General features: G+C 38.3%; 1 protein-coding gene across 1 annotated transcript in view; it reads right to left on the reverse strand.

Moving 5' to 3' along the window:
- Window positions 1–365: 365 nt before the first annotated feature.
- NCKAP5 (NCK associated protein 5) overlaps window positions 366–13,367 on the reverse strand; it is a 372,817-nt gene continuing 359,815 nt past the window's right edge. Inside the window, exon 20 of the mRNA XM_017820947.1 lies at window positions 366–1,987. Within this exon, the coding sequence (XP_017676436.1) occupies window positions 1,706–1,987 (282 nt within the window). The 3' untranslated portion in view covers window positions 366–1,705. The remainder of the gene's footprint in view (window positions 1,988–13,367) is intronic.

Raw genomic sequence — 13,367 nt, forward strand, 5'->3', positions numbered from 1 at the left:
GGAAGCGGCAGGAGCAGCTCAGGATGCTGCGGTCGTCGATGCTGGGACGGTCTTTTCCGCCTTGTTGCGACCCAGCTCGAGTGGGTTGTTCGTCTCCTCCCCGGCTAACCACGTAATTTCTCCGTGATCGTTTCACAGCCTTACTGAGATGAAGAGTCTGAATTAAGCTTAAATCGCTGTTTAAAATCCCCGTGTCTCGAATTCCCCTAAACGCCCGAACCCAGCCTGCCCCGGAGCTGGAGCGGCTCGGCGGGTACCCCCTGTACCCCCCTGAGCTGGCTACGCTGATTCCCACCCTGAGCCCACCCTCACGTTCAGGGTGTCATACCATCCCCTTCCCAGAACGCCTCTGCAGGCACAGGTACGCAAGAAAAGTTTTATTTACAAAAGATGATTCAATGAAAATTTCTTAGAAGTCGAAAAAGACGATGCAATTTTACGGTGGAAATGACTTAAAATATAACAAATTGCACAAAATATTAACACTGATCACATAATATTTCAAAGATTAACAGGTATGTGCTAAAGAAACTATAGAGTCTAGAAATACCCCAAATATATCTAGTTTACAATTGCTGTACAAAAAGCAGTTATAAATACTTCACGGCTAGAAAAAATACACAGAACCTTTGAAATAGACTTTCCCTTACATATAAACAACCTCTGTAGAAAAAAACAAAAAACACCCAAAACAGGCCCTGCTCCTAGATATGTTTGAACTAGTACTGGTTAGCACCAACATATTATTGTACTGTGTCACAAACAGGAGTTGTTTCAGTTTTTAAAAAATAATTTTACTATTTAGAATTTAATTAAGACCAAACAGAGACTACAAAAGATAACACGGTATGGTACATTCATAATTTGATGGCAAATGAGTACAGAGGAGGTGGAAGTTGAAAAACTATGTTGCAGTCAGAAGCACTGGGCGGTTTATGTAGTTCTCATTCCTACAAGACTCCCGTTTGTGTCAGCAGTGAATTGCTTTGACCCTGATCTCTCAAACAGTTATGTGCATGATTGATGAAGCCAATGCCAGCAGTATCAAGACTTTTAATCTATTCATTTTCTTGCCATGTCAAAAGTCAAAACCCTTTTGAAATAAGACACCTGTTGTGAAGTCGTAATAACTGAAATGCATGCCTCCCTAGATCACCTGTATGGAATTGCACTAAAAGTAAAAAATAAAACATTTTGTAAAACAGAGTCCGTGAAAGTTTATTGCAGACAGTCTGGCAGGCTCAGGTTTATGGTAACGCAGTATTTCTACATACAGTCTTAAGACTAGAACAATTATAAATCTTTTTTAAAAAATCTACTAACTTTTCTTGTTAATATTAACACCAATTTCTTTTAAGTTAGTAATATGCCATTACAGGAGCATAGCACCAATGTAATATTTATTGCTGTCGTGTATCCCTACAAATATATTTTCCCAAGGTATTTACAACTGTACAAATATTCACAAAAGTGCAAAATTAAGACTTTATTCTGTGTAAGCGCTCGCTGTGTTCAGCGTTGAGTCCCACGTGCCACCATGCCGCCTCCCTGCCTTATTGCTGTGTGGTGGGAAGTCAGAACACCCTGCCATGAGTGCCACGATCCAGAGGGGGAATTTTCAGCAACTGTCTCTTTTTCCCCCATCACTCCTTGCTCGCCTTCAGGTCCGTTGTGTGCCGCGGTCACAGCCCACTGGGAAGTGTCTCTACACGTCGTTGGAGCCTTGGCTGGTGCAAGAGGAAAAGCTATCATACAGGGAATCACTCAAGGATTCCAAATTGTCCACTTCGTGCTGACCCGAGCTATTTAAGGAAGCTTCTTCTTTCTTCCCATTTTCTTCCCTTTGTCCTTCAACCTTGTTCAGACAGTTCTTCTCTTTTTCTAATAAAAGCACGTTATTGCTGTTAAATTTATTGAGAGACTCCAGGGACATTTTAGATACTCTGTTCTGGGAATCTTCTTTTGTTTCTTCAGTTTGCTTCAATTTCTGTAATAAGTGAGGGAAATATTAGAAACATATTTCTTATAAAAATAAAGTTATCCTATTGTACACCATTAATTACCAGCTTTCCAAAGTTCACAGGGTGAAAGGAAATAGACTCTTAGACACTTAAATATCTGTTATGATTAAATAGAACATTAGAGTCCATTTTAGGATAAATCAGAACTTTAATGATTCTGCTGAGACAAATAGGACTCCGTTTACGTAACAGTTAAGTGCTATTAATGTCATAAGTAGCAGATCCCGGCTATGCACATGTTAAACTTCTCCAGCATTCTCACAGTAATTTACATTTTCTCCTGTACAAATACTTCGGGTGGTATGTTTAAACAGGTATTTGTTTAAGTAGAGTTTAAAAAAAAAAAAGTGCAGAGGAGAAAACAACATTTTCCATAAATCAAGGATGCGAATGAAACTTGCTAGGGAATAACCTCACATTTTGCATGTGCAAGGCTATTGATTTTCACAGACCCAAACCCTCTCTAACAGACAAGAAAGCAGCAAGACAGGAAATTATACTGAACTGGGCCGATCCCCACAGACCAGAATCAATCAGATATTGGCCAGGCCTACTCGGTGAAGTGGTGCAATTCTGTGGGAACACTGGACAATGTATTAGCACATTATATTAAAAACGCACAGTAGGATTGTACCAGAGCAATTTTATCCCTTTGTTAGCTACTGGTATTTGCAATCAGAGCCCTGACCAAGGAATCATTAGGGAGCTGTGTAGGGAGCAGCTCAATAAAAATGACCTGCTGTTCGTATACAGGGTGTTTCAAAATCTGAGTAACTGACTCCTCTCACAGATAATATTAGCACAGAAATACGGGATAGCATTCAACATTTTACAATCAACATTCAATAACCTCTTGGACAGATAAGATTCAAGGATTCTGAGATAAGCCATCAGAGTGCAAAGCCATTCCTCATTTTTGGTAGGGCCATCAGATGTCAAAGACTGAATCAGTAAATTACTGTAAATCCAAGACATTAATATTTTGTTTTAGATAGAAAATGAAATGGCATTTTAAGCACACTGAAAACATAGCTTGGGCAGAAGTATGGATGCTGTGGATCATTACATACACAGTTGTAAAGGATCATTAGAATTTTTTGAAGAATTCAAGTTCCAAGTCAGTCAAATGTTGTGCATGCTGTGCTGTTTCTCCTTGGAAATCTTGGGCAAGAGAAAGACAATTTGTTACATAGTTTGATTGCTTGTTTTTATGGCTAGTTAGCTAAAAATTGAAATGCCAGTCCAATGACTGTTTATGCTCTGATTTTGTCATATTTCATAAGCTGACCATGCATGGATTAGATTAGTATTTTTAGCAAATGTTTCAAGCAGACTTAAGCAAAGCAACAGGAGACCCTAAAGTCTTAGTAAATGAAAATTTTCTGTTTGGTTCATTAATTAATCTTCAGTCTAAAAGGTTTTAGGGCATGTTATGCTGGATTCTGATTTTAGATGACAGTTCAACCAAGGTTTTCAATATCTGTAATTATAATGTTTTTTGAGATAGAGGAATATAACCCTTGGTAATGGGAATGAACACAAATTTAGGACCCTTCAATAGAAATTTTTCAGAATTTCAGCTTAAAATGTTCTTCCCTTTGCCCTCATTTAAAATACTGAAAGAGTTGTTTCACTTCTCTGTAGTCCAGATGAGAAAATTCTCAGCCATGGCATCAATAACACATTAGCACTTTTTGCTCTTCAGAGTACAAAAACTAAAGTATTTTATTATATGACAGACTAAATGACATTTCTTTGTCTGTATTTTTCCCACTTCACAGCTTTCCTTTGGATAAATTGGATGTGACCACTTAGCACAGACTTGGGGCTGCAGGACTCAATACTGGTGTTAGTAAGGTCTGTGATAAAACTCCTATTGATTCAAATGGAGACAATTTTGACTCCTGGGCAGGAGGAGCACACACTCCTGGAGAATTTGCAGTACAGAGCAGTCTGGGTGAAGCAACAATAAAAGTAGGATTTTGGCTATCCTACCAAAGGATAGATTTACACCACAGGAAAGACAGGGCTGAATTCACTGGTATATTCTGCATATATGTATCCATAGTTTTTTATACCCCACAAGCACAACCTAGACTACAATTCTACTTTAATCACACCCTAGGTTCTCATTTAATATAAAGATAACAGTTTATAAAATATTTTAGAGAAACTGCAGAGAATAAAATATACTCCACAAATTCTAAGCAAAACCATTGTGTCAAATGAAACTGAAGGGAACTAAAGCCCATCAGTGAAACCTACTGGCAAAAGGCACACAGTGTAGTGAACAGTAGATCTACAATACATCAAGAATTAAAGTTGTAGCAAAATTATTATTATTATTACTAAAACAAGAAACAATTCAGAAATAAGTTATGGATATTTTTTGGACATACAGGTGTCCTTTTTAGATGTCTTATTGCCCAGTTACATCCTTTTGTAAAAAACCCTCAAATGTTTCTTTTCTGTAACTCATAGAAGAAAACTCATTCACAGCCTGAGGTCCATGAGCGAAAATAAAGAAAAATTTAAGCAGAGATAATGTAAGAATCTGCATAATCAATAAATCACTTTCTCCCACAATAACACAATTATATACATTCCTAGAGTTGAAAAGTCACTAGTAATGTCTGTAACCTTGGTATGTCAGAACAAATGTTAACTCAAGTTAAAAAATTTTTCTGTAGTTACTATAGATACAATTTGTAAGAAATTACCGAAGTGTTTATTTAGATTCATACTTAATTACATTTCCTATTTTTCACGGCAGTCACAGAAGTTGCTAGATGAATCAAAAGGCAAAACCAAAGCAACTCTTATTAAAATTTTTTGATAAGTTTTGTATGTGGTTATGTAGTATCTTTAGTTTTGTTCATATCAATTTATTACGGACTTCAGCAGAGTCAGAGGTATAAAAAAGAACAAGAGTTAGCCCATAGATGTTAATATCATGCATTTTAAAGTAATTAGTTCATTAATACATTTGAGAGTTGCACTAATGTGAATGAGTAGCTGCTTCTGCAAACAGGAGGAACATTAGGCAGCAGATCAGGTGTGTTTTATATCCATGAGAAATGGGTGATATTTGGTAACAGTGTAGAGAGCACCTAACCTCTGAGTCATGGTTCCAGTCAAATCTTTCCTATATTAGTAGGGACTTTCTGCTGACTATTCTGCATCTGTTCTTTGAGTAAGGTGACTGCTGCATTTGGTGTGGACACTATATGTTTTCCTAAGTATTAACTTAAGGGAAAAGACAAAAACATGTAGTCAGAGATTTTGGTCTAAGTAAAAAAAAAAAAAAAGAAAAAAGAAAAAAAAAATCAACCCAAAACCAGCTCAGTGCAGACAAGAGTAACAGCACTGGCCCATCACCCTAAAGCAGATCAATGAATAGCTTTTTCTACTTATACTAAGTCTATTTTTTAATAGAAAGTCTGCACCTTTATGGCCTTAGGGCATGGGAAGCATTTGTTGTTCTACTCCACTGTGTACGTGGAGAGCTTCCCACAGCTGGAATTCCTTAACTTGTGAGTGTGGCATGCCTTATATCACCTGAGAGCAGTGACCAGTTGTCAGAAGAGGAGAAACTTCATCTGACATAATACAGACATTCATCACGAGTCACATCACTTTGAAATAAACTCTTGAGTCATGAATCAGAATAATGTTTCCTCATTGGCAACATCCTAAAGGGAATAACTAAAACCCATTAGTGATGTAATAAAATCTGGCATGTCACTTCAAGCACAGCAAATTAGGAAAACACAACTAGCCTGCAGTTACACTGATACATTATAAATAGGTGTTATTTCTACATTAATACATCAAATTAGGTTTTCTGTAAACTTTAAAAATGAGAGGTTACATGTGGGTAGAATGCCTTTCCAGTGCTGTGTGATCAAGGACCAGTCACAGCTGCAGCTGTTCTGAATGGCACAAGGACTCTGCAGGTGTAATAGGAAGGAGCAGGGAAGGACGGGCTGGTTCACAGGCACAAAGGATCCCACACTCGTGTGCAGGAAGGAAAGCAATAGCAAGGCCATTTCTTCTATGTGGTAACATGCAGCAGCTCTTACTGTCTTGGGGTCAGGCTACACTTCTAAGCCACACCAGAGCCCAGAATCAGCAATGAACCATTCTGCAGCATAAATGTATTTTCCAGCTGTCTAAGTTTAGTTAACCAGCACTTTAAAGGGCTCAGAATCACTTACACAAAAGAACAAAGTGAACTTTATCTACGTCTCTCATGCATTGGGCAATTTAGTTTTTAGATTAACAAAAGAGCAAGAAGAGCATTGCTTCAAGTGAAGTATAACTGCAAAGTGCTATTGGGTAAAAACAATGAAATTGCTAAGAGAATTAAATATAGATCAACAAAATCGATACTTAATTGTATAACTCAACATCTTTCATTTCAGTTCTGATCTCTAATAGAAGATACAAAGTATGTTCTCTTTTTTGCCTTTTTAGTTATTACTCATAACTTTATTGTGAAGGAAAGCAATTTTCTGGATTTTTACCTTTTAAAAATTGCTCATTACTTTGTTTGCATATGCTCACAGTAAACTTGATCCCACTGAGCCACTATTTCTCATTTTAAATTCAGAGTTTTACCAATTTAGATATCCTCTACTCCTATAACTGCTTTGTATTTATGACACAATGGGCCTAAGTGGGATATGCTGTTGCAGCATTACACAAGTTGCTCATACATAACCTGTTTAGTAGGACAATTTTAATATGTTCACGGCTTCTTGTAAAACAGATGCACCGAGATACAGAGCAGTATTCTGATCAGACATACACTGGTCTAAACAGAAGTAACTTCTCACTGAATTCAGTGGCGTTACATGACCATTTGCAGTGAAGGTGTAACGTGAAAAGGGTTGGGTTTGAACTGCTAGGGAGTAGCTGTCTGTCATCTAGCCAGGACAGAATGCCAGGTAGGCTCTCCGTGGAAAATGAACAATCTCCAGATCTCATTTAACATCAGGTGGACAGGTAACACTCTGCAGTGAAAATAGTTGTACAGTCACATCCAAGAAACTACAAAGGTGAAAGCTGTAACTGCATGACCTCTGCTGAGCTAAAAATGTGATGTTTGAACTTCTTTCTCTTTAACACATAACCTTAAATAGTAAGGTAAGCCTGCCTCTCCCTTGTATATTGTCAGAAGCTTTCATCTATTTTTTGGACTGACAGTAAAATAATTTCCGAAATAATGAATCATTCTTCTTTTTTCCATTTGAGCAGAAATACCATGATTATTTTGCTATAGCAGACAATGACATTCTCAGAGACACACCGTCAGATTTTCATGATAAACAATAAGTGCTAGTTTCTTTTCTGGGAAAAAATGCATTGATAGGAAGCATTTTTAACTTCATTAGTCTGTTCAACAGTTGATAGAAAAGCCATATATACATAGCTATGTATCATCCCCTGATGGCATTATGGGTAATATAACAATGAGAACCGTATTTCAGTTCTTCTGTATTTCAGAATTTAACAATCTACAAATACATTTAAGTATCACAAGGACAGCATTTCTGATGATCCTGGATTTCAAATAAATTACCTTAGAGGAAATAAAGCTAATTAGCATGACCATTGTATGATTGATAAGTACAGATCTGGACAAGAACTGGTATTGCTTAATGAACAGGTGACTGAGGAGTTGAGACTTACATTGCCTACAGCTCAAATTCTTGCGTGGTTTAGGAGATAAAACATAGTTTAGTGATTGGGCCTTAATTTTCATAACATGATGAGGTGACTCAGTACCTTCAGCATTCTAAAGCCAAGAATATCATCTTCATAATTTACAAAGTATATAAATATTTCTTGACATGACGAGACTGACCATATCAGGTTTATACCAGTGCTCTTTGAACTTTTGCATAATTTAATAAACCAGGATGTTGAGGTCCCAGTTGCTAGATCAGGTAAGTTTATCTTTTCACCTTCTGCTCAGTTATGAACTGAATGGCACAAATGTGGTTGTTTTCTCATAGTGCCTCAGAATGGCCACTGGCTGCATCAACTCTGCATGGACAAAGTTTACTTAAAAAGCAGTAAAAACCTATAATTCTAAGTGGCAATACCTTGGGAAACGATCACAATGCTGGTGCTCAGTCAAGTGTGTTGAGGAGATTCATTAAAAAGAAAAGCAATTAAACACCAGTACTTTCTCCAGAAGGCAAAGTAGAGCCTCACTCTGTTCACATTGGCAGAATCACCAATTTTGCTTCTCACAGAGGGAATCTACCCACTAAAAGCAATGCTTAGTGCAATCAGAGGCTCACCACAAGGCATTAAGGAAGAAATATCCATGGTGAGAAATGAAGCTGATACTCAGTTTTTAGAACCTGATGGACTGAAAATGAACAAGACACATATAGGATACACTTCTCAAAAGATCCTTTTAGCTTTACTTGTAGAGAGAGCTAAATAGCAAAATTGTTGTGATTTTCTAGTGATTGAAAAAAATTGCAGTAAAAAAAAAAAGTCATACTGAAAGATAAGATTGGTTACAAAGTTATTGAACTCGACTTAACCATTTGAAGCTCACTACTATTCCCTGACAGAACTATGTGGAAGGTTATGTTGCCAGTGATAACCAAATGGTACTGGAAGTACGCAGTCCTAAGTAACTTCACTGTTTCAGTCTTCATCAGATTGTTTCACCTCACAGCATTTAAATGTACAGCAGTTTGTCCTACTGAACGAAAGTAGTTACCCTTACCTTGAAGAAAGTGTGGCTCATGGTTTCAATAAAGCTCACGGCTTTATATAAAAAAGGGGGCTACAATTTTATCCTGGACTAGAGGTTTTGATGATTTTTTTCTTAATTGGGATACTTACTCAGAACTGAACCAGGAAGGGGATAAAAGTATAGTTCAAGAATTTTTTTTAAAAAATCTAATAGCAAATGCAGTTCTTACAGAGACAGATCTATCCCCTATTTGACTGAAGGAAAAAAATCCTCTCAAATTCAGTAAATGCAGGATTGTACTCATACAATATATAATTTCACTGACATTTTCAGTAATTAGAGTAATTTTTGTGTATCACTGAACTGTTCTCAGACTACTGTTCTTAAGTATTAGCTGTGTTCTTACCTGTCTTCATCTTCCACCCTTGGCTTTTTCTGAACATGACAATTTATTTTGGTAATTACGAAGACTCTTATCCTCTTGCTCTCTAGTGATGTCTCATCTCCTGGCCTGCAATGTCTGAATGTCAGTCACCCAGCATACTGATGGAAAACAGAATTGCACTTCAAGACCATACTGGGAATGGTAATTGGCAGTAGGTAATGATTTTCCTCACTAGTAATCCTCTCTTTTGTGTATTGGACTAGATTCATAGCATGTGACTATCCAAGGTACATCAGCTGGCCTGAGGGCAAAAAGAACAGAAGCAGCAGACAAAGAACCATGGAATAATAGAATTGTTTAGGTTGGAAAAGGCTTTTGAGATCATTGATTCTAACTGTTGAAGTAGCAAGGTTATGTAGCAGGACCAAGAGCAAATCAGCAGTATGAAGAAACCATGTAGAAATAATTCTCCCAGCTATGAATTCTGGCTTGTTGTATGCACTGAGGGCTAGAGGGGAGTTCAAAGAGCATGAAGCTCTGCTGGAAGACCTACAGAGGAAGGGAAGGGAATGACCCTTCTTACAAGTTTTAAAGATGATTCATGGAGGTAGTTTAAACAAAGGAGTGAGCTCCACAGCAAATAGGGTTTTTTCATTTTTAGCCTCTGAGGAGGACAGTTGAGAAGAGACAACCAATGTTTCCAGGCCCATCAGTCCACCCCTTCATGACTGCATGCTCAGCAGCCATGGACGGAGCCTCCATGTTTGCCTACATGATAACACACATCAGAATGAAACATCTGCTGAGCTCCCACAGAAGAGAAATTATACAGAGGTCATAATTTTAAAATTTTGAAGCAGGGGCTTCTTCATTTTTAAAAAATTCTGAATTAGCATGCTTAAACACCAGCCCAACAACATAGCTTGTTTTAGGAGACTGAAGTTGTCATTTCCCTTTCCACTACAGATCTTAATCAACTCTCTACATATCAGAGGTTTTTTACATCTAATGATTCTAACCAAAACCCATTGCCCTTTCTTTTCCCTTCTGTGACACCTGGCACTAATGAAACCCACCAGGTGTGCCCTCCTCTGCACCTTCCCTGAGTGAGGGTTAGGGGCTGTTCCTGGGCAATCCTGCCACATGTCGCACTGGTAAGTGCCCCTGGAGGCAGCAGAGGAAGAGGCTGTAGCCCAGGTTACCTTCCCAGTAAATTTGTAGCAGCCTGAACTAGGTGCATACTGTTTTCTGACACTGTGCAATGAGACTAGAAAGGTTCCTTTGCAATCAGAGAAAATTGTGACAGGATAGATGCAAATAATGATGCTGGTTCCATGGCTGCACTTGCCACTTCTCCAGCTGACGTTATCAGCCGCACAGTTTTCAGTACAGATTCAAGCAAAGCATGAATTGCAGAACGGAAACCTATGTTTTAAGTTCATCTGCCATCAAATCCGACATAACAGTACAGTTATTTACATGTACTTTCTAAATTTATGCAAACAATTTATCTCTGCTGTGGGGAAGAATATTTTAGGGACAGCAGCACAACACGCACAAAAATCCGAGCGAGAGTTTCAGATATAGGCTGCAGAACCAAATTAAAGTAGAAGGATAAATCCTCTCTTGCAATTTTTAGTTCATTTCAGTACAGCAAGTTGTATCAATAAAAAGCCTATAGTATAAGTCAGCCAGAAAATAAATGCTATGAAGGATGTTCCATTTTATGTCATTTGAATTTGATTAGTGATTGGTCTTGGCGGTTAAACCACATGGGAACAGTAATCAAGGTTTCTCTACTGCAGTTCTGTAACAACTGGAAAACACTGTTGGCTCATGTCCTATTCCATGATGGGATATTAACCTAAAATCTAATTAATCTATGAATTAATTACGTTTCTAGAAACATACTATATTATAATCAATTTTAAGTGAGTTCCTAACAGAAGATAAGATGAAGAAAAAGCTGTAAAATTACCAGAGGCTGATAAATTCTGTTTACTATGACTGATGATTTTTATGGAGGATAATTTTACAATCCATCAAACTTTTGTCAGTTCAAGACTCATGCTGCCAAACGTATGCAGTAAATTAATTTTTAAATTTACATATTTATTAAAAATCTTATTGAAAACAGCAGGAAGTAAGCCTTGTTTGAATAATAAAATAACTTGTTATTCTACTGGAAAGAAAACAAAAAACCTCTAACCTTCTATTAAGATGATTTTATAGCAAGGCAATAATTATAAACAACTACATGAATTAGTTAACCAAACACTGTATTAAATAGCCAACCCAAAATTAATCAATAATTTAAAAAAACAACCCAAAAACTGTTGGAAGATAATCAGAAAAAAAATGCAATTTAAAAGCTAAGAAATTCATGGCTGGGTTTCAGATGTGCTTGAGGACATGTTTGCTAACTCAGGCCTGTTGGCAGGATCTCCTGGATTCCTGGTGAAAGCGTGGGGAGCTGCAGGTGTCTGCCTGCATGGCTCCCCCACTCAAAGTGCTGAAGAGGATTGGGCTGTTATAGCAATACTCTCGTGCACGTGGCCACAGGAACGTGCCCACTGTGATGTGCTGCTGGCTCAGAAATTCAGTCTGTGACCCAAGCCTCTGCCTGTTCTCACAGAACTTAAGTAAAGAAAGCGGTACAGCTACACCCTGGGCACCTCCTGCTAAAACCTGAACCACAAGTATAGAAACAGATGCTGAACAAGGGGATAAACAGAGCCAACAAAGGAACAGAGACCATGGCATGTGCTAGCATGTGGCATAACCCATGAGAGGAGCAAGAATGACTTCCCCACCTTTTATACAAGGAAGGACAAAGTGGGTCAAAATGGTGGAACTGGGAAGTGTGTTGGTATGATCTGAGGCAAGCAAGGCACCTCAGAATCCATCTGAGCAGAGTTCTTGGCTGTGTCCACTTGCAAGGCCTGATTTCAGTGTTACCCATCAGTTGCCTTACAAAGATCACTTTTGATGTATTACTCCATTGCTGTCATTCCTGTGCTGTCCATGTCCCACAGACATGCTCCTGGTATCAAAAAAGCACCACAGACAGGTCTCATATCCTCTTTGTTCCCTTACCTGGTCTCACCTCCACAATTGCTGCAGTTTTCTGCAACAATTTCTCTCTGCAGTTTTCTCCCAACCACTGGGGCCACTCTTAAAATACACGCTTTGTGTGTACAAAATGCATAAACCATCATGGCTGCATCCATGAGAAATAAGACTTGATACCTTGATAACTATGTTTCATCCCTCAGACCTCTCACATGTCTCATGAGTGAGCAGGGGGGAGGAACGGCCCTTCTCATTTGATTTATGGCTTATGGAGTACCTGGTCTAAATTCAAACCCTGCAGTATGCCTGGTACCTGAAAGAATCCATGTTGTTTGGGGTGTCCAGCATGGTGACCAGGAGAAAGCACCATGCCTGTGCTCGTGGAGACAACACCGAGAACAGAAACAGGCCAACATTAAATTTAATAATTTAGCCAGTGGACTAAAATATAATTTGATTGAAAAAATATAGGTTGTAACTAATCTGATGTTTACCGGACAACTCAAGGATACAGTCCTTCGCTGTGACTCAGCAGCCATGTGGGTTAACCCAAAAATAACAAGAGAGAGAGAGAGAGAGAGAGAGAGGGGTACATGCAGGGGTATGTCCTAAATGCTGATGGTAGATGATAGTCCTTTTCTTAGCTGTAACGGATGCTCAAAAAGAAACACTGTTTGTTTATTATCAAGAGAATTAAGAACTAGAATTACTAGAAATAAGAAATTGGAATTTAATAGAGTAATGCTGGGCACCAAGATGACCACTGCTGGAGATACAGATGGAAGTTCCTACAGCCAGGAGATTTATGTGTTCAACTTGCCTCCTCGCCAAATTAAAGCGGTGATATCCATTTTGATTAACACATATCATCTGGCTGTGATCAGAGGGAAATTTTAGTTAATTTACGGATTTAGACATGTTTGCTTCATCTTTTAGACAAAAGTACATCTGTTTCTGGTCATGAGAACCTCTATCCTACTTTCTGGCTCAGCCAGGCATACAAAATGTCTCCCACTGGGATCTGGCAGGAGGCATCAGTGGTTGCAAACTCTCTTTGAGGGGCACAGCCTTGGAACAGAAAGAGTCAAGGGCAAGTGTGTTGCCCTTTGTCTTTCCACCTTTGCCTTCCTGGATATCAGCAAGGTTCAAATTAAGCAGATAACAAACA

This window comes from Lepidothrix coronata, unplaced genomic scaffold (genome assembly GCF_001604755.1).
Source record: "Lepidothrix coronata isolate B3197 unplaced genomic scaffold, Lepidothrix_coronata-1.0 Scaffold86, whole genome shotgun sequence".
NCBI lineage: Eukaryota > Metazoa > Chordata > Aves > Passeriformes > Pipridae > Lepidothrix > Lepidothrix coronata.